Source organism: Mus caroli, unplaced genomic scaffold (assembly GCF_978045245.1).
Source record: "Mus caroli unplaced genomic scaffold, Mus_caroli_1 scaffold_15, whole genome shotgun sequence".
Classification (NCBI taxonomy): domain Eukaryota; kingdom Metazoa; phylum Chordata; class Mammalia; order Rodentia; family Muridae; genus Mus; species Mus caroli.
Window position 1 is genome coordinate 95,939,858 of NW_028227270.1, and position 27,187 is coordinate 95,967,044.

The 27,187-nt window shown below is 41.9% G+C and overlaps 1 protein-coding gene across 3 annotated transcripts in view; it reads right to left on the reverse strand.

The window, feature by feature from the left end:
- The window catches only part of Dcdc2 (doublecortin domain containing 2), a 169,534-nt gene that overhangs the window by 5,411 nt on the left and 136,936 nt on the right, over positions 1-27,187 (reverse strand). For all 3 annotated transcript variants that reach the window (XM_029468605.2, XM_021180583.3, XM_085831200.1), the window contains 2 exons: positions 23,968-24,068; positions 10,376-10,678 (listed from right to left, as the gene is read on the reverse strand). In XM_029468605.2, coding sequence (XP_029324465.1) covers positions 10,376-10,678; positions 23,968-24,068 — 404 coding nt within the window. The remainder of the gene's footprint in view (positions 1-10,375; positions 10,679-23,967; positions 24,069-27,187) is intronic.

Below are 27,187 nucleotides of genomic sequence, written 5' to 3' on the forward strand. Positions count from 1 at the left end.
CTGGAAGAAAAACAGACCAAACCAAAGACAATTAAATGTTTACATAAATGTCCCATTTAACCATATAGGTATTCAACTACAACCCACCCTTTGACTTCCCTTGTTTCTAGTCAGTCATTTCCCCCAAATTGCTACTTTCAGCCCTTTAGTTGGCTGATACCTCATGTGACCATACTCCAGTATGTGCTTTAAAAGCACAGACAGGCAGGATGTGGGGGCATAAATCTGTAATTTCAGCACTTTGGAAGTAGAGGCAAGAGGGTCAGGAGTACAAAGCCAGCCTCAACTTCATAGCCTGCTTCAAGAAACTAAAACAAATAAATAACTAGATGAAATGAAAGCACAGACTCATCTCTTATGCTGCAGGGTTATTTTTTTCAGTTCCCTCTGCATGTTTGTTGGTGCTTGTCGGTTAAGTGTTTCCAGGGGCAAGGGAAGCAAGAGCAGTCCATTCCCCTCCATGTCTCACTAACCCAGTGTGCTGCCAATGACCCTCTGCCTTTGGTCTTCCACCAGAATGCAGGTTCAAGTGCCAAAGAGTATCAGTGTCTGGCGGTGAAGGGCAGAACATAAAACCAAAGCAGAGTGCCAGCTTTTCTCCAGGAAAAACCATTGTCCTTTGCGCATCCCCTGTTACCAATGACATTTATCACATTTATAACTCATCTACCCATTAGGCTGCTGCTGAGCTGTGAGATGAGAGCTGGCTAGTTTGAAAACTAGAGTCCATGAAATTCTGGAGGCTTCACAGCCTCATGAGGGGCCCTCAGTCTTAGAGACAAGAGCAGCTCCACGACACTAAACCCCATTTTCATGACTTATGCTAAAAAAAGAAAATATATATATATATATATATATATATATATATATATATATATATATGTGTGTGTGTGTGTATATATATGTATGTATGTATGTGTATATATGTGTGCATGCAAATCTGTATTCATGAATGTATATATGCATGTGCACATACAAGTATATATATATATATATATATGCATATATAGACAAGCATGTGTGTATATACTTACAACTATATATGTATATATGTAAATTTATGAGTGCATGTATGTATGTAGATATATGTATACAGATATGTGTGTGTATATATATATGCATGTATGTATATATATATATACAAAGGTATTTCACATATCTATGAAAGTATATATGCTAGTGAATATGTGTAGATGTGTAGATAAATGTATGCCTACATATACTTGTGTATATGCATGTGTATATGCATGTGTATATGCATGTATATGTGTTTAGGTATATACCTATATATGTGTGTGTTTGTATATTACCAGGTCTGCATTTTATTTCACATTGCTTCCTTGTGAGGTATCTCAAATGATGTCTTGAATATAATATACTCTCCTAATGTTAATAGACGGCAGTTGCTATTGTGTATCTGTCTTCTATTTCCTGCTACTTCCTACACTGTCAGTTTGCTATCACAGATTTGGTGTCTGGGTTTTGATATTTTTATTTGCTACATTGCACAAGAACTGTCACATGTGACAAAATTTTACATGTAAACTGAATTTTTAGTCATTTCTAAGTAAAAAGTCCTTTTATAAAGTCCATTGTTAACCTCTAATTTGCAGTACATATAAGTCTAGATATTCCTACACTTGGTGTGTGTGTGCATGTGCATGAGGGCAAAGATAACATATATAATCATTGCAAGAAATGAAAGAACCAAGAAGACCCCATCTTCTTGTGAGTAACTATTCCATCTTGGACATTTGATTGGTCCTTAAAGTCTCCAATGAGCCACTTATCTAAGCACCAAGAATTGACTTCACTATATCACATACCACAGACATCCACACTTCAGACCTTAACAAGTTATATAACCATAAACTTAAGTGATGCCTAAATTCCTATAAAAAGCACACCTTTTTTAGATTTATTTATTATAATACATAAGTGCCTGTAGCTGACTTCAGACACACCAGAAGAGGGTGTCAGATCTCATTACAGGTGGTTGTGAGCCACCATGTGGTTGCCGGGATTTGAACTCAGGATCTTTGGAAGAGCTCTTACTCGCTGAGCCATCTCACCAGCCTCAAAAAAAAAGCTCACTTTTCTAATTTAGATTTTAAGTTAATTTATTTTAACTGAAAAAAGTATATATGTTTATAATATAACATATAATGTCCTAAAATATATGTACATTGTGGAATGACAAGCTTGAATCATTAACATCAACATTACCTTTTCTATCAGTAGAAATAGAAGTATTCCTTTCAGATCTTTACGTTTAAACATTCATTCTTAGGAAGAGTCACTAGGCAGGACAACACAGCTCCTGAACTTATTCCTCAGAACTGAAATGTTCTGTTCTTTGGCCACCATCTCCCCAGACCCAACCCTCAGTCCCCATTAACCATCATCCTACTCTCTGCTTCTATAAACTCAGAGTACATTTGTATACACAGAAGCTCAGCTCATACAGTATTTGTGTCAGGTTTGTTCCGCTTAACGTAATGCCCTCTGACCTTCTATGTTGTTGCAAATTACGGGAAGAATTTTACAAACCATGTATTTTGTGAAGTCTAACTAGGTCACACATTGAATTAAGCTAAACCCCTGGAAGACTGCATACTAGGATCTTCCTACAGAGCCCCACTGGGAAGAGAGGCCCCTTGGTATTGCAAATTTTATATGCCCCAGTACAGGGGAATGCCAGGGCCAAGAAGCAGGAGTGGGTGGGTAGGGGAGCAGGGCGGGGGGAGGGTATAGGGGACTTTTGGGATAGCATTTGAAATGTATGTAAAGAAAATATCTGACAGGATTTTGAGACTTCTGGTGAGTGGAACACAGCTTCTGCTCCAGTCCAACCGCGCAGGTCCTGAGACTGCTTTGGTAGGGGAGGCAGAAATCCGGCCTGAGTAGGGCCACAAGCCTCTTCCGGTCAGACCAGCACCAGGGTAGCAAGGGCGCAGGGTCGGCTGACACTCGCCAGCTACCCACAACACCCAGACAGCTTCTGGGACAGGCGGGAGCCACAGAGCCGCTGAGGCAGCACCCTTTTGGGGCCGCAGACATCTGGCACCCTCCCAGCCGGAGGACAGTGGTCCGCCCTGCACGGGAGCACCATCTTGGTTCCAGGACTCCGCCGAACTTAGGAATTAGTCTGCACAGGTGAGAGTGTGCACCACTGACAGCTTCTGTGACCTGCGAAAGCAACACAGCATCTGGGAAAGGTCCTGTTTTGGGTCTTCTTCTTCGGCCAGGAGGAGGTCCAAACACCAGATATCTGTGCACCTTCCCTGTAAGAGGAGAGCTTGCCAGCAGAGAGTGCTCTAACCACTGAAACTCAGAGGAGAGAGCCTGTCTCCCAGGTCTGCTGATAGACGGTAATCAGAATCACCAGAAGAACAATCTCTAAACAGAGACAACTATAACAACTCCAGAGACTACCAGATGGCGAGAGGTAAACGTAAGAATCTTACTAACAGAAACCAAGACCACCCACCATCATCAGAACCCAGCACTCCCACTTCGCCCAGTCCAGGGCACCCCAACACACCTGAAAAGCTAGACCTGGATTTAAAAGCATATTTCATGATGATGGTAGAGGACATCAAGAAGGACTTTAATAACTCACTTAAAGAATTACAGGAGAACATGGCTAAAGAGTTGCAAGTCCTTAAAGAAAAACAGAATAACACAATCAAACAGGTAGAAGTCCTTAAAGAAAAACAGGAAAACACATCCAAACAGATGATGGAAATGAACAAAACCATACTAGACCTAAAAAGGGAAGTAGACAGAATAAAGAAAACGCAAAATGAGGCAACACTGGAGATAGAAACCCTAGGAAAGAAATCTGGAACGATAGATGCGAGCATCAGCAACAGAATACAAGAGATGGAAGAGAGAATCTCAGGTGCAGAAGATTCCATAGAGAACATCGGCACAACAATCAAGGAAAATGGAAAATGTAAAAAGATCCTAACTCAAAACATCCAGGAAATACAGGACACAATGAGAAGACCAAACCTACGGATAATAGGAGTGGATGAGAATGAAGATTTTCAACTCAAAAAACTAGCAAACATCTTCAACAAAATTATAGAAGAAAACTTCCCAAATCTAAAGAAAGAGATGCCCATGAACATAAAAGAAGCCTACAGAACTCCAAATAGACTGGACCAGAAAAGAAATACCTCCCGACACATAATAATCAGAACAACAAATGCACTAAATAAAGATAGAATACTAAAAGCAGTAAGAGAAAAAGGCTAAGTAACATATAAAGGCAAGCCTATCAGAATTACACCAGATTTTTCACCAGAGACTATGAAAGCCAGAAGATCCTGGACAGATGTTATACAGACACTAAAAGAACACAAATTTCAGCCCAGGCTACTATACCCAGCCAAACTCTCAATTAACATAGATGGAGAAACCAAAGTATTCCACGATAAAACCAAATTCACACATTATCTCTCCACGAATCCAGCCCTTCAAAGGATAATAACAGAAAAAAAAAACAATACAAGGACGGGAACCACGCCCTAGAAACAACAAGAAGGTAATCCCTCAACAAACCTAAAAGAAAACAGCCACAAGAACAGAATGCCAACTTTAACAACAAAAATAACAGGAAACAACAATTACTTTCCTTAATATCTCTTAATATCAATGGACTCAACTCCCCAATAAAAAGACATAGACTAACAAACTGGCTACACAAATAAGACCCAACATTTTGCTGCTTACAGGAAACTCATCTCAGAGAAAAAGATAGACACTACCTCAGAATGAAAGGCTGGAAAACAATTTTCCAAGCAAATGGTAGGAAGAAACAAGCTGGAGTAGCCATTCTAATATCTGATAAGATTGGCTTCCAACCCAAAGTCATCAAAAAAGACAGGGAGGGGCACTTCATACTCATCAAAGGTAAAATCCTCCAAGAGGAACTATCAATCCTGAATATCTATGCTCCAAATACAAAGGCAGCCACATTCATTAAAGAAACTTTAGTAAATCTCAAAGCACACATTGCACCTCATACAATAATAGTGGGAGACTTCAACACACCACTTTCACCAATGGACAGATCATGGAAACAGAAACTAAACAGGGACACAGTGAAACTAAAAGAAGTTATGAATCAAATGGACCTGGCAGATATCTACAGAACATTCTATCCTAAAACAAAAGGATATACCTTCTTCTCAGCACCTCATGATACCTTCTCCAAAATTGACCACATAATTGGTCATAAAACAAGCCTCAACAGATACAAAAATATTGAAATTGTCCCATACATCCTATCAGATCACCATGGACTAAGGCTGATCTTCAATAGCAAAATAAATAATAGAAAGCCAACATTCACGTGGAAACTGAACAACACTCTTCTCAATGATACCTTGGTCAAGGCAGGAATAAAGAAAGAAATTAAGGACTTTTTAGAGTTCAATGAAAATGAAGCCACAACATACCCAAACTTATGGGACGCAATGAAAGCATTTCTAAGAGGAAAACTCATAGCTCTGAGTGCCTCCAAAAAGAAACTAGAGAGAGCACACGTTACCAGCTTGACAACACACCTAAAAGCACTAGAACAAAAGGAAGCAAATTCACCCAAGAGGAGTAGACGGCAGGAAATAATCAAACTCAGGGGTGAAATCAACCAAGTGGAAACAAGAAGAACTATTCAAAGAATCAACCAATCAAGGAGCTGGTTCTTTGAGAAAATCAACAAGATAGATAAACCCTTAGCCAGACTCACTAGAGGGCACAGGGAAAGCATTCTAATTAACAAAATCAGAAATGAAAAAGGAGACATAACAACAGATCCTGAAGACATCCAAAACACCATCAGATCCTTCTACCAAAGGCTATACTCAACAAAACTGAAGAACCTGGATGAAATGGAGAAGTTCCTAGACAGATACCAGGTACCAAAGTTGAATCAAGATCAGGTTAATGATCTAAACAGCCCTATATCCCCCAAAGAAATAGAAGCAGTCATTAATAGTCTCCCAACTAAAAAAAGCCCAGGACCAGATGGGTTTAGTGCAGAGTTCTATCAGACCTTCAAAGAAGATCTAATCCCAGTTCTTCACAAACTATTCCACAAAATAGAAACAGAAGGTACTCTACCCAACTCATTCTATGAAGCCACAATTACTCTGATACCTAAACCACAAAAAGACCCAACAAAGATAGAAAACTTCAGACCAATATCCCTTATGAATATTGATGCAAAAATCCTCAATAAAGTTCTTGCTAACCGAATCCAAGAACACATCAAAACAATCATCCATCCTGACCAAGTAGGTTTCATCCCAGGGATGCAGGGATGGTTCAATATACGGAAATCCATCAACGTAGTCCAGTATATAAACAAACTCAAAGACAAAAACCACATGGTCATCTCGTTAGATGGGGAAAAAGCATTTGACAAGATCCAACACCCATTCATGATAAAAGTTTTGGAAAGATCAGGAATTCAAGACCCATACCTAAACATAATAAAAGCAATCTACAGCAAACCAGTAGCCAACATCAAAGTAAATGGTGAGAAGCTTGAAGCAATCCCTCTAAAATCAGGGACTAGACAAGGCTGTCCACTTTCTCCATACCTATTCAACATTGTACTTGAAGTCCTAGCCAGAGCAATTCGACAACAAAAGGAGATCAAAGGGATACAAATTGGAAAAGATGAAGTCAAAATATCACATTTTGCAGATGATATAATAGTATATATAAGTGACCCTAAAAATTCCACCAGAGAACTCCTAAACCTGATAAACAGCTTCGGTGAAGTAGCTGGATATAAAATTAACTCAAACAAATCAATGGCCTTTCTCTACACAAAGAATAAACAGGCTGAGAAAGAAATTAGGGAAACAACACCCTTCTCAATAGTCACAAATAATATAAAATATCTTGGCGTGACTCTAACTAAGGAAGTGAAAGATCTGTATAATAAAAACTTCAAGTCTCTGAAGAAAGAAATTCTAGAAGATCTCAGAAGATGGAAAGATCTCCCATGCTCATGGATTGGCAGGATCAACATTGTAAAAATGGCTATCTTGCCAAAAGCAATCTACAGATTCAATGCAATCCCCATCAAAATTCCAACTCAATTCTTCAACGAATTAGAAAGTGTAATCTGCAAATTCATCTGGAATAACAAAAAACCTAGGATAGCAAAAACTCTTCTCAAGGATAAAAGAACCTCTGGTGGAATCACCATGCCGGACCTAAAGCTTTACTACAGAGCAATTGTGATAAAAACTGCATGGTAGTGGTATAGTGACAGACAAGTAGACCAATGGAATGGAATTGAAGACCCAGAAATGAACCCACACACCTACGGTCACTTGATCTTCAACAACGGAGCGAAAACCACCCAGTGGAAGAAAGACAGCATTTTCAACAAATGGTGCTGGCACAACTGGTTGTTAACATATAGAAGAATGCGAATTGATCCATTCCTATCTCCTTGTACTAAGGTCAAGTCTAAGTGGATCAAGGAACTTCACATAAATCCAGAGACACTGAAACTTATAGAGGAGAAAGTGGGGAAAAGCCTTGAAGATATGGGCACAGGGGAAAAATTCTTGAATAGGACAGCAATGGCTTGTGCTATAAGATCGAGAATTGACAAGTGGGACCTCATGAAACTGCAAAGCTTCTGCAAGGCTAAAGACACCATCAATAAGACAAAAAAACCACCAATGGATTGGGAAAGGATCTTTACCTATCCTAAATCAGATAAGGGACTAATATCCAATATATATAAAGAACTCAAGAAGGTGGACTCCAGAAAGTCAAATAACCCCATTAAAAAATGGGGCTCAGAACTGAACAAAGAATTTTCACCTGAGGAATACCGAATGGCAGAGAAGCACCTGAAAAAATGTTCAACATCCTTAATCATCAGGGAAATGCAAATCAAAACAACCCTGAGATTCTACCTCACACCAGTCAGAATGGCTAAGATCAAAAATTCACGTGACAGCAGATGCTGGCGAGGATGTGGAGAAAGAGGAACACTCCTCCATTTTTGGTGGGATTGCAAGCTTGTACAACCACTCTGGAAATCAGTCTGGCGGTTCCTCAGAAAACTGGACATAGTACTACCGGAGGATCCAGCAATACCTCTCCTGGGCATATATCCAGAAGATGTCCCAACCGGTAAGAAGGACACATGCTCCACTATGTTCATAGCAGCCCTATTTATAATAGCCAGAAGCTGGAAAGAACCCAGATGTCCCTCAACAGAGGAATGGATACAGAAATTATGGTACATTTACATAATGGAGTACTACTCAGCTATTAAAAAGAATGAATTTATGAAATTCCTAGCCAAATGGATGGACCTGGAGGGCATCATCTTGAGTGAGGTAACACAATCACAAAGGAACTCACACAATATGTATTCACTGATAAGTGGATATTAGCCCAAAACTTCGGATACCCAAGATATAAGATACAATTTGCTAAACGCATGAAACTCAAGAAGAATGAAGACCAAAGTGTGGACACTGTGCCCCTTCTTAGAATTGGGAACAAAACACCCAGGGAAGGAGTTACAGAGACAAAGTTCGTAGCTGTGATGAAAGGATGGACCATTTAGAGACTGCCGTATCCAGGGATCCATCCCATAAGCAGCTTCTAAACGCTGACACCATTGCATACACTAGCAAGATTTTGCTGAAAGGACCCAAAGATAGCTGTCTCTTGTGAGACTATGCAGGGGCCTAGCAAACACAGGAGTGGATGTTCACAGTCAGCTATTGGATGTATCACAGGGCTCCTAATGGAGAAGCTAGAGAACGTACCCAAGGAGCTAAAGGGATCTGCAACCCTATTGTTGGAACAACATGATGTACTAACCAGAACCCTGGAGCTCTTGTCTCTAGCTGCATATGTATCGAAAGATGGCCTAGTCGGCCATCACTGGAAAGAGAGGCCCATTGGACTTGCAAACTTTATATGCCCCAATATAGGGGAATGCCAGGGCCAAAAGAATGGGAATGGGTTTGTAGGGAAGTGGGGGGCAGTATGGGGGACTTTTGGGATAGCATTGGAAATGTAATTGAGGAAAATATGTAATAAAAAATATTTTAAAAAAAGACAGAAAAAAAGAAAAAATGAATGTAAAACAAATAAAGGCTTTCAACTGAACAGAAAAAAAAAGAAAATATCTAATAAAAAGAAAGAAAGAAAGAAAGAAAGAAAGAAAGAAAGAAAGAAAGAAAGAAAGAAAGAGAGAGAAAGAGATAGGAAGAAAGAGATAGAAAGAAAGACAGAAAGAAAGAAAGAAAGAAAGAAAGAAAGAAAGAAAGAAAGAAAGAAAGAAAGAAAGGAAGGAAGGAAGGAAGGAAGGAAGGAAGGAAGGAAGGAAGGAAGGAAGGAAGATAGAGAAAGAAAGAAAGAAAGAAAGAAAGAAAGAAAGAAAGAAAGAAAAAAAGAAAGAAAGAAAGAAAGAAAGAAAGAAAGAAAGAAAGAGGAAGAAAGAAATGCACTTTGCTTTCATGCTGTAAAGCTTTCATCAAAGGCTACAACAGGGAGCTTTGTGAAACCTGCTATTGTTGCCATGTACATAGCCAGGAGGACTATGCTGAGCTCCACGTGAGAAATTGTGTTCTGTATGTGTTACATAGCCTCTGTGAAAATATCACCTGGAGTAAAGATGGCATGCATGGTATGCCTAGTGTTTTCCTCCAGATGATAAAGATGCTAGCAGAAGTGTATAGTAGGATGCAGATAGCTTTGGACTGACTGGTAAAGCTTGGCCAGCAGAGCACTTTGCACCACTCTGCTGTTAAACTTCCTCTCTCTGGAGCTTTGCATTAAAACAAACCAGTCGTGGTACTGGACACTTGATTAATCTACTTAATGCTGGCTAAACAACTAGACTTTAATTTCTGTAAGGAGCAAAGAAGCCCCTGGGAATGTCTGTGACGTTCTTTAAATTAGTTCAAGGTTTCACTGAGCTCAACCCCATTTTCTAGTTTGTTCTTCTCTTGTCTGAATCTGCTGGGTGGGTTGGGGTCAGGTGGGAGAGGGAATGAATAGAATGGCGGATGATTAGGATGGGCGGATGGGTAGGTAGGTGAGTGGATAGGTAGGTGGGTACATGAACGGGTGTATGGATGGATAGATAGACAGAATGAGAAACAGATATGCATGGTAGTGCTTATTAATCGATTGAAACAAGTAAAAAAAATAAAATTAACTAAATGGTGCTCAGCATTTCAGTTTTGCTGCAGATTCTAAGTGTTTGACTAATTTCCTAAATATGATTAGCTACTGTTTTAAGCACATTCATGTGTGTGTGAGCATGCGCACACTCATTTATGCACAAACAAGCTAAAAACAATAGAAGTACCTCATCTTGCCCACTGTTGTCTCCTTCAGCCTTTCCTTTCTCGTCCACTGTTGGTTGGAGCTCCTCGGCAACCTGGTCCAGTTCCTCCCCATTCTCTTCGTCCGTGCCACCATTTACCCGGGAGGGGCTTGCCTTCTTCTCCCCGTGGTCTGGGATTCCCTCCTCCTGCTCAGGGGCACCAGCCGCTTTACTCCCCCCTCTGTCTTCAGTCTCACCATTCATGGCTGAAAAGTCTTCCTTCTGGTTGGCATCTTTGCTTGTTTTCTCTCCATCTTCTTCCTCGTCAACTATTTCTGCTGGCCTCTTAAGAAGCAAAAGAAACAATGGGTAAAGAGTGTAACGGGGCTTCTCCATCGCACACTATAGAACTGTGACCGGTACATTACAGTCCAGTAAAACCTCACAACTGCAGAGTAGTTTACAGGGTGCCTGCTGTTTATGTTCACTGATCATCTGCCATAGACAGCCCTTAAAATCTTCACTAGAGGAGCCTGTGAGTCTGGGCTTGTTCCATCTTACAGGTAAGACAACAAAGGCATAGAAGAGATCCTGCCATAGTCCTGATAGATAAGCTATACTCTGAACTATGTATGCGATGGTTCCAGGTCATAATCCATACGGCAGACAGGAAACCAAACAGCAGGGTCCTGGAACAATGGCTGCCTTTATAATGTCTGACCCAGAGGAGCAAGCCAGGTTGTGACATGGTTCTGTGGGGACTGTCCACCCAGCCTACAGGGGAGGGAAGTGCACCAGGATGTAAACTGGGCTTTTCTAGTGTTTTGTTTTGTTTTGTTTTGTTTTGTTTTGTTTTGTTTTGTTTTGTTTTGTTTTTAGGTTTCCACAATGCCTCAGAGTTGAGAACTTACCTGTAGATGAAAAAATTTTAATTCTATAAACTCATATAAAACTTGTATACTGTTAATGATGCCCAATTCTTGTCAAAAGCCTATTTTTCTATTTCTAGTTTGCCTATATGATATTAAACATGCAGTTAAAAATGAAGAGAAAAATGGAGTGTTCCTTAGGGATGGTAAAAACACAGCATGTGTTTTCATACCAAGGTTCAAGTCCAACCCCAGCACTCAGTCTGGCTATCTGAGTGTTCTGACCAGGAGGAAGTCCACAGGAGGCAAATACCAGGCAGAAACCAGATTTGGAAAGGTGTGGATCCAGAGACTGAGCATGAGCAAAATTCAGTCTCCAGTGGAGACATGGCAGCTTCCATCTCCTCCCCACACGGTCATCTCCCCTCTCTCCACAGAGAGCAAACAGAAGGAGTCACCGAGACACACACCAATAAAGCAAAAAAGATGAAGCAATAAAGATGCACTGGGATAGTCCATCCTTTTGTCTCAGCTCCAAATTATGTCTCTGTAACTCCTTCCATGGGTGTTTTGTTCCCAATTCTAAAAAGGGGCAAAGTGTCCACACTTTGGTCTTTGTTCTTCTTGAGTTTCATGTGCTTTGTATCTTGTATCTTGGGTATTCTAAGTTTCTGGGCTAATATCCAAAGGATGGATCATCTAGAGACTACCATATCCAGTGATCCATCCCATAATCAGCCGCCAAACGCTGACACCATTGCATACACTAGCAAGATTTTGCTGAAAGGACCCTGATATAGCTGTCTCTTGTGAGACTATGCCGGGGCCTAGCAAACACAGAAGTGGATGCTCACAGTCAGCTCTTGGATGGATCCCAGGGCCCCCAATGGAGGAGCTAGAGAAAGTATCCAAGAAGCTAAAGGGATCTGCAACCCTATAGGTGGAACAACAATATGAACTAACCAGTATCCCCTGGAGCTCTTGTCTCTAGCTGCATATGTATCAGAAGATGGCCTAGTCGGCCATCAGTGGAAAGAGAGGCCCATTGGTCGTGCAAACTTTATATGCCTCAGTACAGGAGAACGCCAGGGCCAAGAAGTGGGAGTGGGTGGGTAGGGGAGTGGGGGGAGGGTATGGGGGACTTTGGGGACAACAATGGAAATGTAAATGAGGAAAATACCTAATAAAAAAATTAAAAAAAAATAGATGCACTGGGAAAGGAGAAGGCAACACTGTCATCAAAACAAAGAGGCAAATGTGGTAGCCTGTGCCTATAATCCCAGCACTCAGGGAGTCAAGGCAGAGGGATCACTAAAAGTTCCAGGGCAGCCTGACTTACATAACAAGTTCCAGGCCATTGAAGGCTACATAGAAAGACCTAACTCAGAAAACATAAATGAAATTAACAGTAATAATAATAATAATAACAGAAGAAATATGTGAAAATTATTGCTTCTATATATTAACAATGAATAAACTGAAGAGGAAATTACTAAAACAATTCCATGTACAAAAACATTAAAAGGAAAAAATACCTATAAATTAAATCAAAGAGATGAAACTTGTACGTGATGGAAAACACCATGAAATTTAAAATGGGGATACTCAAGAATGCACATGTATTCCACACTCATGGTTTATAACACCTGAGCTCAAGAGAGCAATGCCCCCCAACACATGCTACTGAGCCAGAGAAAGAACCCCTCACTGGTATAAAAGCCAGCACAGAGCACCTCCATGGAACCCCTCTGAAGTCCCGTGTGGCACATTCCTTGTCCCAATGATATGAATGAAAAAATACTGATGCTCTCAGTGCTTACAGGATACCAAGATGGGTGAGTGTTGAGCCCAGAAAATCTGTCTCAAAGTCCTGATATCCCACCTTAAGCAGATATCATAAAATAGGGCTGTATCCCTCACTTCGATGCTGCCAGGGGGACACTCATGTGCCCTTCTAGTGGCCAGGGTAAGTGACGCCTGCACCATGCTTCATTGATTGAACTGTTTAAGGAATTAGCAATCTGAAGCCTTTCTCAGAAGCTTCCAATAAGACCAAAGGGTGGGCAGAGTTGTGTAAGAAGTGCTGAACAGAAATCCAGAAACACTTCAGTGCTAACAGCTGAGAAGAGCTGGGTTCTTTCAAAATTTCTCAGACAATAGGATAATTGCACACCAGTAGCTTAAAAACTATTTCATGTGCTGTTTGTGAGTTTGCTTCAGACGGGACATATTCCCATATTTCAAGCCTAGGCTGGCCTGTGCTGACATCACTTCCTGTATCAACAACCCCACCACCCAGGGTCAACAGCAGTCTTGACCCACTTCTTCACCATGGGTAACTTCCTGGCTTTGGGGCCTCAGTACAATCCTCCTTACATGGGGAGGGGAGTGTCTAGATTACGTAGTCATAAAAAATAGATGTAACACTCATAATTCAGTTGTTTTCACATGTAAATGCAGCTCTTGCTTCTCCAAGTGGTCAATAAAGTCTGTTGAGATGATTACATGTAAGTGGGGCAGGGGGAACCTGTTTCCCTGACATCTGGATTTGTAATTAATAATTAATTATAAAATAAGAACATGATTCCTTTTTTAGATTTTTTCCCCCTCCTCTCTTTGACTAATTCCCAGAGGTTTAATTTTTCCTCTTTGCACAGGGTTGGTGCGATCCCCAATGTCTTAGTGTCTAGTTGTAACTTCACACTCTGATCTGCTGCCATCATCACCAGCACTGGTGTCATCAGCATTAGGCTCTCGTCTCATTGTTTCCATTAGACTTCCCCAGCATGGCTACTTAGTGATCATCAAATAAAGCCATCGCTGCATAGCACAGCTTAAAAAGATGCATGATTATGATACTGAAATAGCAATTTGATCAATTTAAATGAGATGGTAACATTAGTTAAAAGGCTTATAATCCTTTAAATTACCCTGAGTCTGGAACAAAACTTACTATTACCATGACACTGCTATTCTGGGAGTGGAGGGGAGAGACAAGACAAAACACAAAACAAAACCCACTGCTCTGACAGATCTGTAATGAATAAGTGAAAAATCAATGTGCTTTTTGGGGGTATAAATGCCTTTAAAGCATATATTAAATTAATAAAGATATTTCTAGTGTATACATCAATCAATCCATTCCAGAAGACCCATCTTTACACCTTTACACACACACACACACACACACATGTACAGACACACACACACATAATTAAAACCTAAACTGTGGTAAGGTCCTGCAAAGAGAGTCACCCTCCTCTCTATGATGGCAGTTATCCAGGGCCTCCTTGTGTAGCTGTTTCATCCCAACTGAAGCATTCACTTCTGTTGAGGGGAGAGAGGTTGGTAAAACTCAAGAAGGTAGCCATACCCCAGACTCAGGAAGCTCAGAAAGTTTTCAGTCCCCTCTGAAGGTGAGGATGGCTCAGGCAAAGGGTAAGTGCGCATAGGCAAAATCTCAGTTGGTAAAGTGCTTGCCTAGTACGCTCAAAACCCTGGTTCCAAACCCCAGAGCTGAATAAAAGCAGATGTAGTAAAGGGTGCTGTGACACATGTTTCTAATCCCAACATTCAGGGGGTAGAGGCACAAGGAAGTTCAAGGCCATCCTCAACTATATAGTAAATTTGAGCCAACCTGGAATACGTGAAACTTTGTCTCAAAAGGGGCGGGGAGGATACAGACCTTACACTGTTGTATGAACAAATTCATTTCCTCGGGGCTCTCCTAGAGCTGTATACTTTTTCATTCACATAAAGACAAAAAGTGGCTTTCAGATTACGCCACGTGGGACTACAAAATGGCTCAGTGAGTAAAGGTGATTGCTGCCAAGCCTGAGGACATAGGTTCCATCCATGGAATCCATATTGTGGAATGACATAACTGACTGCCACAAGTAGTTTTCTCATCTCCACACCTGGACTGCAGCACACACTTGTCCGTGCACATACACACAAATAATTTTAAAATGTAATGAAAAAGAGATTAAGTCACTTAGTGAGCGACTAAAATGAAAAGTGGCGTGTGACGTGAGCCCTTTGGGATGGTTAGGTACAGTGTTCAAAAGCTAATCTGCCTCCCTCTCAGCAGCACCCACTAGTAGTTCAAGATCTCTAGCGCACACTTTCGGCAACAAAGTTGCAATCTCAAAGCATACTTGTTTCCAACCTGCTGCTTCCTAAAGCAGTGGAGACGTAAGCCAGGAGAGAGACAGCAAAGGTCTCTTCCCGAAATCAACAGCAGCAGCTCTTAGGTAACAAATTGCTCCACATTGCTGTGGCCATTGATGCACACCCCCAGGCAGCATGCTGTTATTCTCAAAGTATTTTACATTTCACTTCCCAACAGGCTAATGTGATTATCCCCAAGGTAGAGAATGAGACAGAGGGAAAGTGTCCCAGCTTTCTGGGACCGGAGATTGCAACACCTTTCTACATCAAAAAAAGATAAAGAAACACAAGTTCCCTCTGAACACAGAGCTAGAGATCCTGTCTCTGCTTCTGCCCAGCTTCTCACTGGTGATGCCTTTTACAAATGCAGCCATTAGCTGGGTGTGGTGGCACACGCCTTTAATCCCAGCACTTGGGAGGCAGAAGCAGGCAGATTTCTGAGTTCTAGGCCAGCCGGGTCTTACAGAAGCCATGGTGATACAGAGAAATCCTGTCCAAAAACAAAACAAAACAAAACAAATGCAGGCATTAAAAGCTGACTTCATCCTCTCACTCTATTACCTCCGGGATCTTTTGGGTAGCATGAAATCAGAGATACACTCAGTTTTCTCATAGTTTCAGACTCAACTGTGTCTCTGGCCTCCCACTGCAACTCATAAACTGATGTTAGCCCCTGAACCTGGGGATAGTCTCTAAAGAAGTGACTAAGTCAAAGCGAAGCCATTTGTGGTCCTGAACGGCATGTGATGGGTATCCTTAAAGAAAGAGGATAACTGCAGAGACAGAGGGAAGTCTGAGTGAGGACCGCAGGGGGACAGTGATCTGCAAGCCCAAGAGATGCCTCAGGACATCCAGATCATCATCTTGATTGGAGATTTGCAGCCCCCAGAACAAAAAGAGAAAAGATTCTTGCTGCTTAAGCCACTCCCATTGTGGTTCTTTGTGTTAGCAACCCTAGTCCACTCATTCACTACCTGAGTACTACTCCCTTCCCTACACACACATATACAGAGGACAGAGAGAGAGAGAGAGAGAGAGAGAGAGATCCTTAATTGAGAAGGATAAATGGAGCCTTTCCCTGATTGAAATTTAATGTGAGGAGAATCCTCTAAGAAAGAAACATACACAAAAAATATCCTTAGTCCGCTCCGCTGTACAACCAGTATCCAAACTGTTCCTTATGTCTGTGCATGGATAGTGCATCTTTCCCACAATTAGCACAGCCACTCCAGGAAGCTGCCTGGCTCCTCCAGGTGGAATCACTCACTGCTAGGCACCCTCTCCATGTATTCATTGATTCCTTTAGGACTCTAATCATCTAATTATAGGTCATACAAAATTAGCGAACACAAAATTGCTAACCAGAAAAAGAGCCTCTTCCCACCTCCCAAATACTGGCATGATTGTGGAATGATGGGAGAAATGTCAGTCTCCTCTGTGGAGACCCCTGGAAATCATTCAACAGAGGCCTTCTCTTATCCATTTCTAAACCCACTGTGGCAGACTAGTGATGATGTTCATAGTCTTTAATGAGGTAAAGGGGTAACAATTGCCTTGGGAACTCGCTGATGAAGAGGAGAGAGACGCACATTTATCAAGCTCTCTCCTGGTGCCTGGTGTCATGTTCTATGCATCTCATATGCATAATGGCATTCACATTAACCTTCAACAGAGATTCAAGAATAACACTGTTATTATCCTAATTTGCAGATATGGAAGAAGACAGAATTCAGTAAATTTTCCCTACCGCTTCCTGAGATGAAGAGTTTAGAGAGCAAAATAGAATTCTGCTCTGAAGCGGTTACTCACACATCGTGAGCATCAGGTTCCGAGTCAGAAGCCTTAGCACTCAGTACCTGGTAACACCTCCACTGCTGACGCCATCCCTGCTGGACCCATTGGAGACACCACCACAGAGTTCTAGACCACATGAGCAGCAAGCCTGGTCTCCAATGTGTCACATTAAAGCAGGCGTTCTAGTTGTGATGACGCCTCTTTAAAAGAAAGCTACATTTTTATCCTAAACCTGTCAGCCCATTGGTTGGGATCTGGAGAAAAATAAAAGAGATGACTGTGGATGGGATAATTTTGGGTCAGGAACACAGACTTGCGAGCACAGTGACTCGGAAAGAGTTTTTCCCATAATCGTGTCCTCTACCCGACACTTACATCAAATTTTAGTCGGTTTGTGACTCAATTTTTCAGAAAACAGGTTTTCATATGGAAACCGTTTCTCTCAGGGATATACATATCTCAAAATTTCACAACGAGCTCATGCCTATGAGTAATTGCACGATACTATACATAAGGCACAATTGTGTTTCACTGGAGTTTAGAGATTTATTCCTTCTACTCTATTTGAAATATGCGTCACATAACCACATAACCATGAGTGCAGAAGTCACTTAAACATCTGTGGGCCCAGTCTCCCAGGCTCGTTGGCATTCATTCAGAGCACATGAAGTTCGTGAGTTAGAGAAGTGTATACATACTATACAGGTGTACAATCACAGACACCTCAGACTCTTAAACACAGAGCTCTGCATATGAAAATCAACTTTTGCCTTTTAAAAAGCACATACTTTATTAGTAGTATATTACACATCACATAATGTATAATGTAATATATCTTAGTAATTGCCCTTGATACTTGTTAGTAGAGGAGCTAGAGCAGATTTCCTCTTTAACCTGACACTGGCAATGACATTTTGAGTAACTGCTGCCCAGATCTGCCCACATCACATCTTACTACTTAGTTTCTCACACTCTGAGCAGGCACTTGATGTGTATGAAAAGTTGGGGAAAGTCTAGGTTGGTTGTCACTGGGGCTATATCCTCACAGCATTCAGGTTTTTTGGCTGATTCCCAGCCCACTGAGAAAAAGGTGCCCTCATTTATTGTATTGACATCAACACCTGTGAGTTCTATCTTCAAGTGCTAAGATGTCAGCTATGTAAAATACATAGACTTTTCCAGTCCAGGTGTTCTCTCTGCCCCCTTTCCTGAACAGCGTTACTCCCACCTTGAAAACACCACTGGAGAGAAACGGGGAGAAACTGAAGAGCTGGATCAATAAACACGGAGGGCCCGCTGGGCTCCCAGGGAACTACTGCCTGCCCCCGCAGGGGCAGCGTGGCCCTGTGTGCAGGTCTGCTGCTCGCTATGGAATACAAGGTATTTCTGTTCTTTATGGCAGAGGCACTAGCAGTCAGTGGAAGTACAGAAATTATCGTGCTTGTTTTTATTTCTGTTCCCATGGAAACTAAAATCATCTCCTACCAAGTTGAATGAGGTATTTGGAAATAATCAGTTTCAATTTTTCATGATAGCTAAGTACTGCTTTCTTCTTCTCCGCTTTCTGGCTTACTTTCATGGAGGAGGGGGAGTGACATTTTCTGAGGGCACAAAGACCACAGAAATGGTGATTATCTGCAGAGGCATGAGCCCAGGTCCAGAGGCTGTCACCCAGGCCCTGGAGAGCTCTGAGCTCCTGTAACGCCCATATGAAAATGTAGTTTACCAGAAGTATCTGAGTAGTGTGAGATTATGAAGTCATCACTGGAGGGAGAACACAGTAAGTTTTCTCATTTTAAAAGGAAATGTTGGTTTTCTTTCATTTTCATGGAAATCCCCACAGGCTACTTTTAATGTTTAACACCATTTCTCTCAATTAAACATAAATCTACAAACACGGATTCACTAAGAGCCCCATTTCCGGTGAGCCCACAGAAGGTTAGGGGTCTTGCTCACCCTCAGCCTAATGCTCCCTGTGTCTGGGATGCTCACAGCACCAGCAGGAACTTGATCCACCACAGACCTGTGGCTGGGATACAGGGAGTACCACTCAACTTGTAGTTCTAATTCCTTTCATTCGCCAAGACTGAGTGGCCCTGTGCTCAGGTAGAAGATGGGACCAATTATGGAAAAATCAGAAGCTCCCAATCTCTCCACTGCCCTTCCTGAGGGTCTAAGAGAACTATAACCCAGAAGCCTCTGGACTCCTCCTGTGCCAACAGCGTCAGCAGCAGGTGGGGTTTCTGTGGAAGAATGACTCTCTCTAATGAGGATTTTGTTTCTTCTGTGACAAAATAAAAAATTGCATCCAGGTTCCCCTTGGTTCTAAAGGTTTTACACTTCTGTTTAGTAAATGCACTTGATTGAAGAGGAGTCGGGGTTGTGTTGCTGTATATGAAAACTGGATACTTTGTAAGCCCTGCGTCCTGCTGGAAGAAGCTGCAGGTGATTGCTAGTTATCTCCAAGAAACAGGTAGAGTCAGTGATAAACCAAGCCAGGAAATCTGAGGGTTCAGATTTCAAAACCCCTGTTTTCTGGATGTACTTCTGGACTGGCTATAGAGCCTTTGAAATGGCATTGCGGTTTGCAGATGTAAACAGTAGTCACAGCTGAAACTAATTCCCAAGGGGCTGGGCAGGAAATATAAAGGCTTAACTTGGGACAAGTGTGGGAGAACAGGGAGAACTGGCTGAAAACTATGTGGCATGCCAACAGATGCAGGCACAGTCTACTCCAGGTTGGCCACTAACCACTTCCTGGGGAATCCGGTCATAGGCCATCAGCTCTCCATCCTAACTCCTTGGGAATCCGGTCATAGGCCATCAGCTCTCCATCCCTAGCGTAGATTAAATAAAGACAGTTTCGGATGAAAGTAATTTCAAGCTGAGCACTCTAAATTGAACATTCTGTTTTGTTTTGCCCTCTGACATCTTCCGAATGACCCTCCAAAGTATCAGTAAAGGGAATTTTTAAATAAACCCAACCATAAAAAAGAAATAATAGCAACAAAAATTGAGATGTAATAAACTTGATGACTGTATGTCCAAAAAAAAAGATTAGCTGTAAGAAAACTCAAACATGCATAAAGGAAAGGTAAAGAATAGGTACATGCCCCCTGTACCAAAGCCAGCTAGAGTTAGTCTCTGGGTAAGAATCCAAAGTCCCCTTTTCACCCTCAGGACCTAACTGCTCAGCACTACGCTCACACTAACAAAGTAAATACCTAAAGTCTGTTCTCATAAAAACCAGAAGAGCAATACCAAAGCTACCAAAACTTAGAGAAGTTCTTTCTGTAAATAATGAGAGTCAAGCACACTGCCCTGGATCTCTCCTGCTGGTAAACTCTGCCTATGCAATGTCCTTACTAATACACACACACACACACACACACACACACACACACAAAGCACTAAGGCAGAAATCAAAACAGAAAAACAAAGAAGAAAACCTCCTAAGAACCACACTAGAAACAGCAGAGCACCAGGATTTGGAGAAGGGAAGATGCCACATCCATGAAACAAGAATAGTACACTATAAAAAGAACACTCGGGGCTGGGGAGATGGTGCAGTTGTTAGAGTGGCTATTTCACAAGCCTGAGGACCTGACTCAGAGTCCTAGCACCACTTAATAGCCAGGCACATATGCGGCATCAACCTAGAATTGTGGGCAGGGGGAGTCAGAGACTGGAGAGTCCCTGAGGCTCAGTTATATAAACTAATGTGCTCAAGGGTTAGTGAGACACCTTTGCTTAAAAAAAAAAAACCCTTCCAGCTTCACACATACCCATGAGTGCATGCATACAATCAACTACATGTAGCACATACATCCACAGATAGCAAAGCAGGGGAAAGAACATTCAGAAGTATGAAAGTGTCTGGAAGTTAACGATATGGCAGCCCTGGTGAGAATACCAATAGGTGGGGCTCAGAGTATATAACACTTACTGGGAGAGTCCCTGCCCAGTAAGGAATGCTTGTATATTTGTGTTGACTTGTTATGGCTAGGAGAGAGGAGAGAGGAGGGAGGGAGGAAGGAGGAGTATTCGAATAACTAGTTCCCACAGTCATTAGGTAGAAGGTTTAATAAACAATACCTAAATTGTAAAAAATAAATAAAAATAAAACCAAGAGATTAGATACATAATATTTGAGATGACAGGATTATTTTATGTATGTCCAAGACCATTCATTATACAAACATCTTTGAAAAGACTGAGGGAGAGGGTGAGAAGGCTCAACGGGGAAAGGTGCTACTGCCAAGCATGAAGACCTTAATCCCTGGGGCCCACCCACATGGTGAAAACAGTACACAGACAACACATTCACACACATACATGTATGTGTCTAGATGTGTGTGTATATGTGCATATTTATCAGCATTTATATATGTACATATATGTGTGTGTTCATGGAAAATGAGGATGGTAGGTCTGTCTGCCTAGTGATCACTACAGTTATCCAGAGAAGAGCCGTGCAGTTCTCAGCCCTTAGTAGGCACCTGATGAAAGGTGGCTGATATTTATTGTGTACCACAAATGGGTGTGGTCTTCAGAGCTGCTCTTACTGTTATGGAGAGGGTGCCACTGGTGATTATCATTCCACACCCTCACTGGCTTCATGCAATCTTCAGATTAAAGCCATCTAACATACAGAAGAGGCTCTGACACCGACCCTAGCACCTGGTGCTCACTGTGGAACAAACTCGACTGAGGATCCCAGCACTGCGTGGAACAGGGCAGAGGGAAGCACGGAGGAGCCTCTGTCACCGGCTGTCTCTCCTCCAGGTCCTTCAGTCTCCTGGTGCTTTTCTTGCCCATTAGTTGTTTGTCTCTCACTCCCCAGGCTGCATTTTTCTCAGCTATCTCCACATGTCCAATAAGAAACCAGACACTGAGATGCAAGGCTGATCCAATGACATAGGAGATCCATCCTCCCTCCCCATGCCCCTCTCTCCAAAGCACACAACACCTAGGCAAACACATGCCCCTCATAACTGCACACATTGCTTGAGAAGAGGTTTTGACTTTAGAATATAAATTAGTCTTAGCTTTGACAACTAATAAATTTTGTGCATACATGATTACTCTTCTTTGTCCAAAAATATAATATTTAATTATGGTTTCACACAAGACTTAAAATTCTGTTTTCTCCCAGGGGGGAAAAAACTACAACTGGGGTTTATGAAAAATTATTAGTGAGAGCAAATCCTAGAAAATAAATTGGATTTTTGAAATCTGTGAAGTTTAGCACAACAGGATTTTCACTGGGAAGAATGCATGCAGGAAGTATGGGAGAATAATCAGAAGTCAGTCTCACTGCCACCCTGATAAGACAAACACACGTAGGAAGATCGCTTGTGGACCTGCCTTATTGTGAAATTTGCTTTTAGAGAAGGAAATAGCACACAATAGTCACAGGACACATGGCAATTCCTAGTGACTTCTACCTTTCTCCAGAGTTTCACACTGAACCCCAGCCCTCCAGTTATAATTGTAATGATCGTATTAAAAAGTACAACAGGGAGTCTTTTATTAATTTATTTCTTTTGGTCACAGGTATCAATATTTTTTTTAAGTTCTCCAAGCTATTTCAATATGGAGCCAGGCTTGATATAGCAAAGCAATGTAATGTGTACACTGATGGTACCAGGTACAATAGTTGGATTAGACAGGCTGCTGCCTTATTTATAATCTCCTTTAGAATACAAGTGGACTCCTATGTGTGAACTCATTTTGGTACATACAGTGGGGCTTTCAAAGGTTCACTGTATTAATAATATGAACTCTGTAAAATCTTTCAGTGTAAAAAATAAAAAAGTGAAGGAAAGAGAACTATGCTGTAATTCATATAATTCAAATTTAATAAGGAATTACTATAAACAAAAAAAAATGCATGATAGGGTCTAGGGAGTTGGCTCAGTGGTAAGAGCCTGCTAAGCAAGCATGAGGAGGTGATTTCAGATGCCCGGAACCCACAGGAAAGGCTGAGCAGGGCACACATCTTTGACCCAGTGCTGAGAAGGCAGGGATGGGTGGATTGCCAGCAGGAGGGGCTTGCCAGCCAGCTCATCTAACCAAACTAGTGAACTCCAGGTTTGATGAGAAACCCTGTCTCAAAAGTAAGACAGAAAACAACTGAGGAAGACTCTCAGTGTCTACCTCTGACCTACACACACACACACACACACACACACACACACACACACACACGGGGGGGGGGGGGGCTTGGGCATATGAGCACACATAAGCACATGGATAACTGGCTTACTTCTTGAAGTTAGCCAGAATTAACATGTCTTAATTTCTTCTGTTAGCATACCTTCCTGTAACACAAATAAGTCCACTGTTCCCCTGGCCTAGGAAAGGACATTACTACACACATAGAAACCATTTGAATTCTATTTATGTGAGCAGTTCCTTTACAAAAGAAGAAGAGAAATCTAACCACAAAAAATATTGAAGACCCTGAAGGAGAGAATATCATGGCATTTTTAAAACACATTTTCTTTTAGAAAATGACTTTTTCCTAAGATTAAAATTCCCAGCCAGTGCTTCGTTTTTAAATCGGACTTTGTGAGCTTGCGGCTCACGTCCAGCTCCCTCTGTTTTGTACTGCTTATTAAGAACATAGCACTTGCACATTGAACAGAGAGGCAGGTGGATATTTTCTGGAGGAGTACCAAGAAGAACTTGGTATACCTCAGAAGTCATTTGACCTCTTGGCACCTGAGTGTAGGGGGGAAGGGGGTAACAAGGCCATCACTGCTGGGTTCTGTGAATGTTTAGAGGCAGGAAGATTACCTGGTCCACTGGAACCTCAACCTGGGTGTCTTCATCTTCTTGAACTTCTGCTGCCCCCCTTGTTTCAGATCTCTCTGCTCCAGCTTTGAAAATGCCTTCACCTGTGGAGACAAACTCATGTGAAAAAAAATCAAAATCCAATCGTGACATCGTGTGGCTGAAAGCTGACATTACAGTAAAATACCTAAAAGAGGGATATGTATATTTCAGTTCCTCTTACACCGCTAGGACTTAAAGATCCTGGGCCCCAATCATTATGCTTTAACTGAAAGGAGGTCCGGTGGCCAGAGGAAGGAGAGCAGAGCTCTGTGGGAGTGGCTGCCTGCTCACACACTGCTGCTGACTAGTGCCACCAGTCCCCAGACATGGAAAAGCCTCCTGGCTGGACCCCAGTCCCCTCCTACCCAGCAATCAGTGACAATGTTCCCTGTGTTACAATACATTTAAGAGTTTCCATTTCCCTGGAGAATGCTATGCATTCAATATAATGTAGGCAAGCGCTTCTCTTTACTGAGGGGAGGGAATCCTGTTTTTATTGCAACAGGCTCATGCACACAGTGGACTTTCTGCAGAAAATCAGCATGCTCTAGCTTTGCAGATTTCTACAGGATTTTTCACAACCTGTGGCTTTAAACTCTGACAACAGAAGAGACCTAAACCCCCAGGGATTTAGCTAAGCTCCTGCAACTTGCTTCCCTTTGCAAAGCAGAAAGCTCTGTTGAAGAACTTTTAATGTCTCCCCTCGGGGGGGCCTTCCCTTCTCCAGTCCCAGTAATCAAATCCTAGAGCCATCTGTCATTCTGTCTGTCTACTTGCTTCCAGACAGATTTAGTGCTTCAGACACACTCACAGATGTCTTCTTTGCCTAATTTTTAAGGCTCCCCAAGGATGGAAATGTTACCTCCTTTACGCTACTCCAGTGTTTGATTATCCCTGCAGCCTAGAAACTGTTCCTGTCTTCTGTAACAAAGGCATGACTGTTAGAAAAATTACTTAATGCATGCCACGTGACACCACACATTGCTAAAGGTCCAAGGTCAATCTTAACTATATGCAAAATGTATGTTGACATTTGTTGAGGAATAACCATACATAAGACACCAACACTGTAGTGTAAGACATGAATGAGACTTAGTTCCTAGGCTGGGATGTAGGTCAGTGGTAGAGCACTCACACTGATGTAATCTGCTCCCTGTGGCTGCTCACAGCCCAACAAAGCGAGAGACACTGAACAGTGCAAAGTTGCTCAGGGGCCAGGGGTCTCATAGGTAAGAGGGCAGCAGCTGAACTGTTTCCTCTGGCATCAGGGAAGAGGGCTGGAGTGGAGTGAAATGTCTACCAGGCTCAACTGAAACCAAAGCCAGTAGCAGAGGGGAGAGCCCACTGGGATGCTAATTCATTCTCATTATAAATGTTACTAACTTGGTGGTGCTATACATTCTTAGGGAACATGCATTTCTTAAAAGTAGTGCTGTTATTCATCTTGATATAACATGTATACAGTTTGGGAAAGTTAGACAAGGAAGGAAATAAATCCCTTCCAATACCTCATGGTCCAGAGACAGCAATTGCCAACTTTTTCCAACACCCTCCTCCTCTTACTTCTCTTTTTCTTCCTTGTCTTCTCCTCTCTCTCTCTCTCTCTCTCTCTCTCTCTCTCTCTCTCAAACAAATAAAACTTGAAATGTATAAGTCACTATGTACTTTAAAATTATATCATGAGAATTTATCAAGACATTAAGTATTACTTGAAAACATTAAAAGTATGGTGAGACTGTGCCATAATTGCTAATACAGATCGGATCTTGGAACAGATAGGAGACATTGTGAGAAGTTGATTGATGTGTAACTGCATTGAGATTAGTAAAGAAATGCCACTCTGGAATTAGGAAGCAGATTGTGGAGTTTCAGCCCCTGGTAGAGGAGAACCCACAGGCAAGTGCTACCTCCCTCTCTGTGTACACAGCAGAAGCAAATATCTCTCTTCTGAATCTTGTTTTCTAAGAGTAAGCCTGGAGCACTGTACACACTAAGTTCACAGTGAGCATTTATTGAAAGTAAGGCGAAAAGCAAGCTCCAGGCTTACTCTTCTCACATGTCAATCCCCTTCCTGTTAATGCCCCCTCCTCACGTGCCACTGCTCCAAACACTTTGTGGATGTTTTGTTCCTTTCCATACTGTTCTCTCTGAGCACAGGATGCAACTGTACCATCTCCCTCTGCAGTATATCATTGGATTCCCCTCCTGCCTCCTGGTTAAGGAAATCTCACCTTGCTATCTCCCTTCCCACCCCAACTCTTACCATCTGATTAATCATGCCCAAAGGACTATCCTGTATCCTTGGCCCTCATCTTATCTCTCCTACTTTGTACTCCATTGACAGAGCCTCCCCTACATCTGCCAAAGCTTCATCTCCTGTCCTAGACAATGTACATCAGTAGGGTGTGCCTGGATTCTTTCATAGCCTACATCACCATGTCCATCCACTTCATGTTCTCTCTCTTGTCCTTACAGAAGTCCTAGTATCATCTAACCCTCAGTTCAAATTACACCCAATGTTAATACTCTATAAAGATCACTTCCAGTGCCACTCCGGACCACAGAGCCAAACAGAACCAGTTATTTATTCCCTCCCAGGAACCCATCATCTCACAGTCTTTATTCATAAATCATTGTTTTGTTTATCAACTTCTATTCCTTACTCTGTTTTGGTCCCTGATGTTCTACAAATCCTTCAGGTGGAGGCCACTGCTTTTGTCTTTGCAAGTCCTAGTGCCACAATGGCTGCCTTCAAACAGCAGGTTTGAGAAAATGTTTGTCAAGCTAAACTGACAATACCAAATAATATAAGTAATATGTAAACATCAAACTCTGGTCTACACATGTTATCTGTAATAGAATTTCAGTGTGCATGTACCTGTGGGGAAGATGGGGCATTCATGTTGTCTTCAAAAGTAAAAGTAAACACACATACACGTGCACACACACACACGTGCACACACACACACACACACGTGCACACACACACACACACACACGTGCACACACACGTGCACACACACACATATACATATTTTTATATGAATTTCTGTGAAAATTTAGGTAAATAAACAATACTATGACACACTGTGACTTTTCCAGATATCTTTATTGCTATTTAACCTCCTCACTTTCTCCTGTATTTATTTCCCTAATCAAAGCTCCCCTCCTGCTGTTTCTC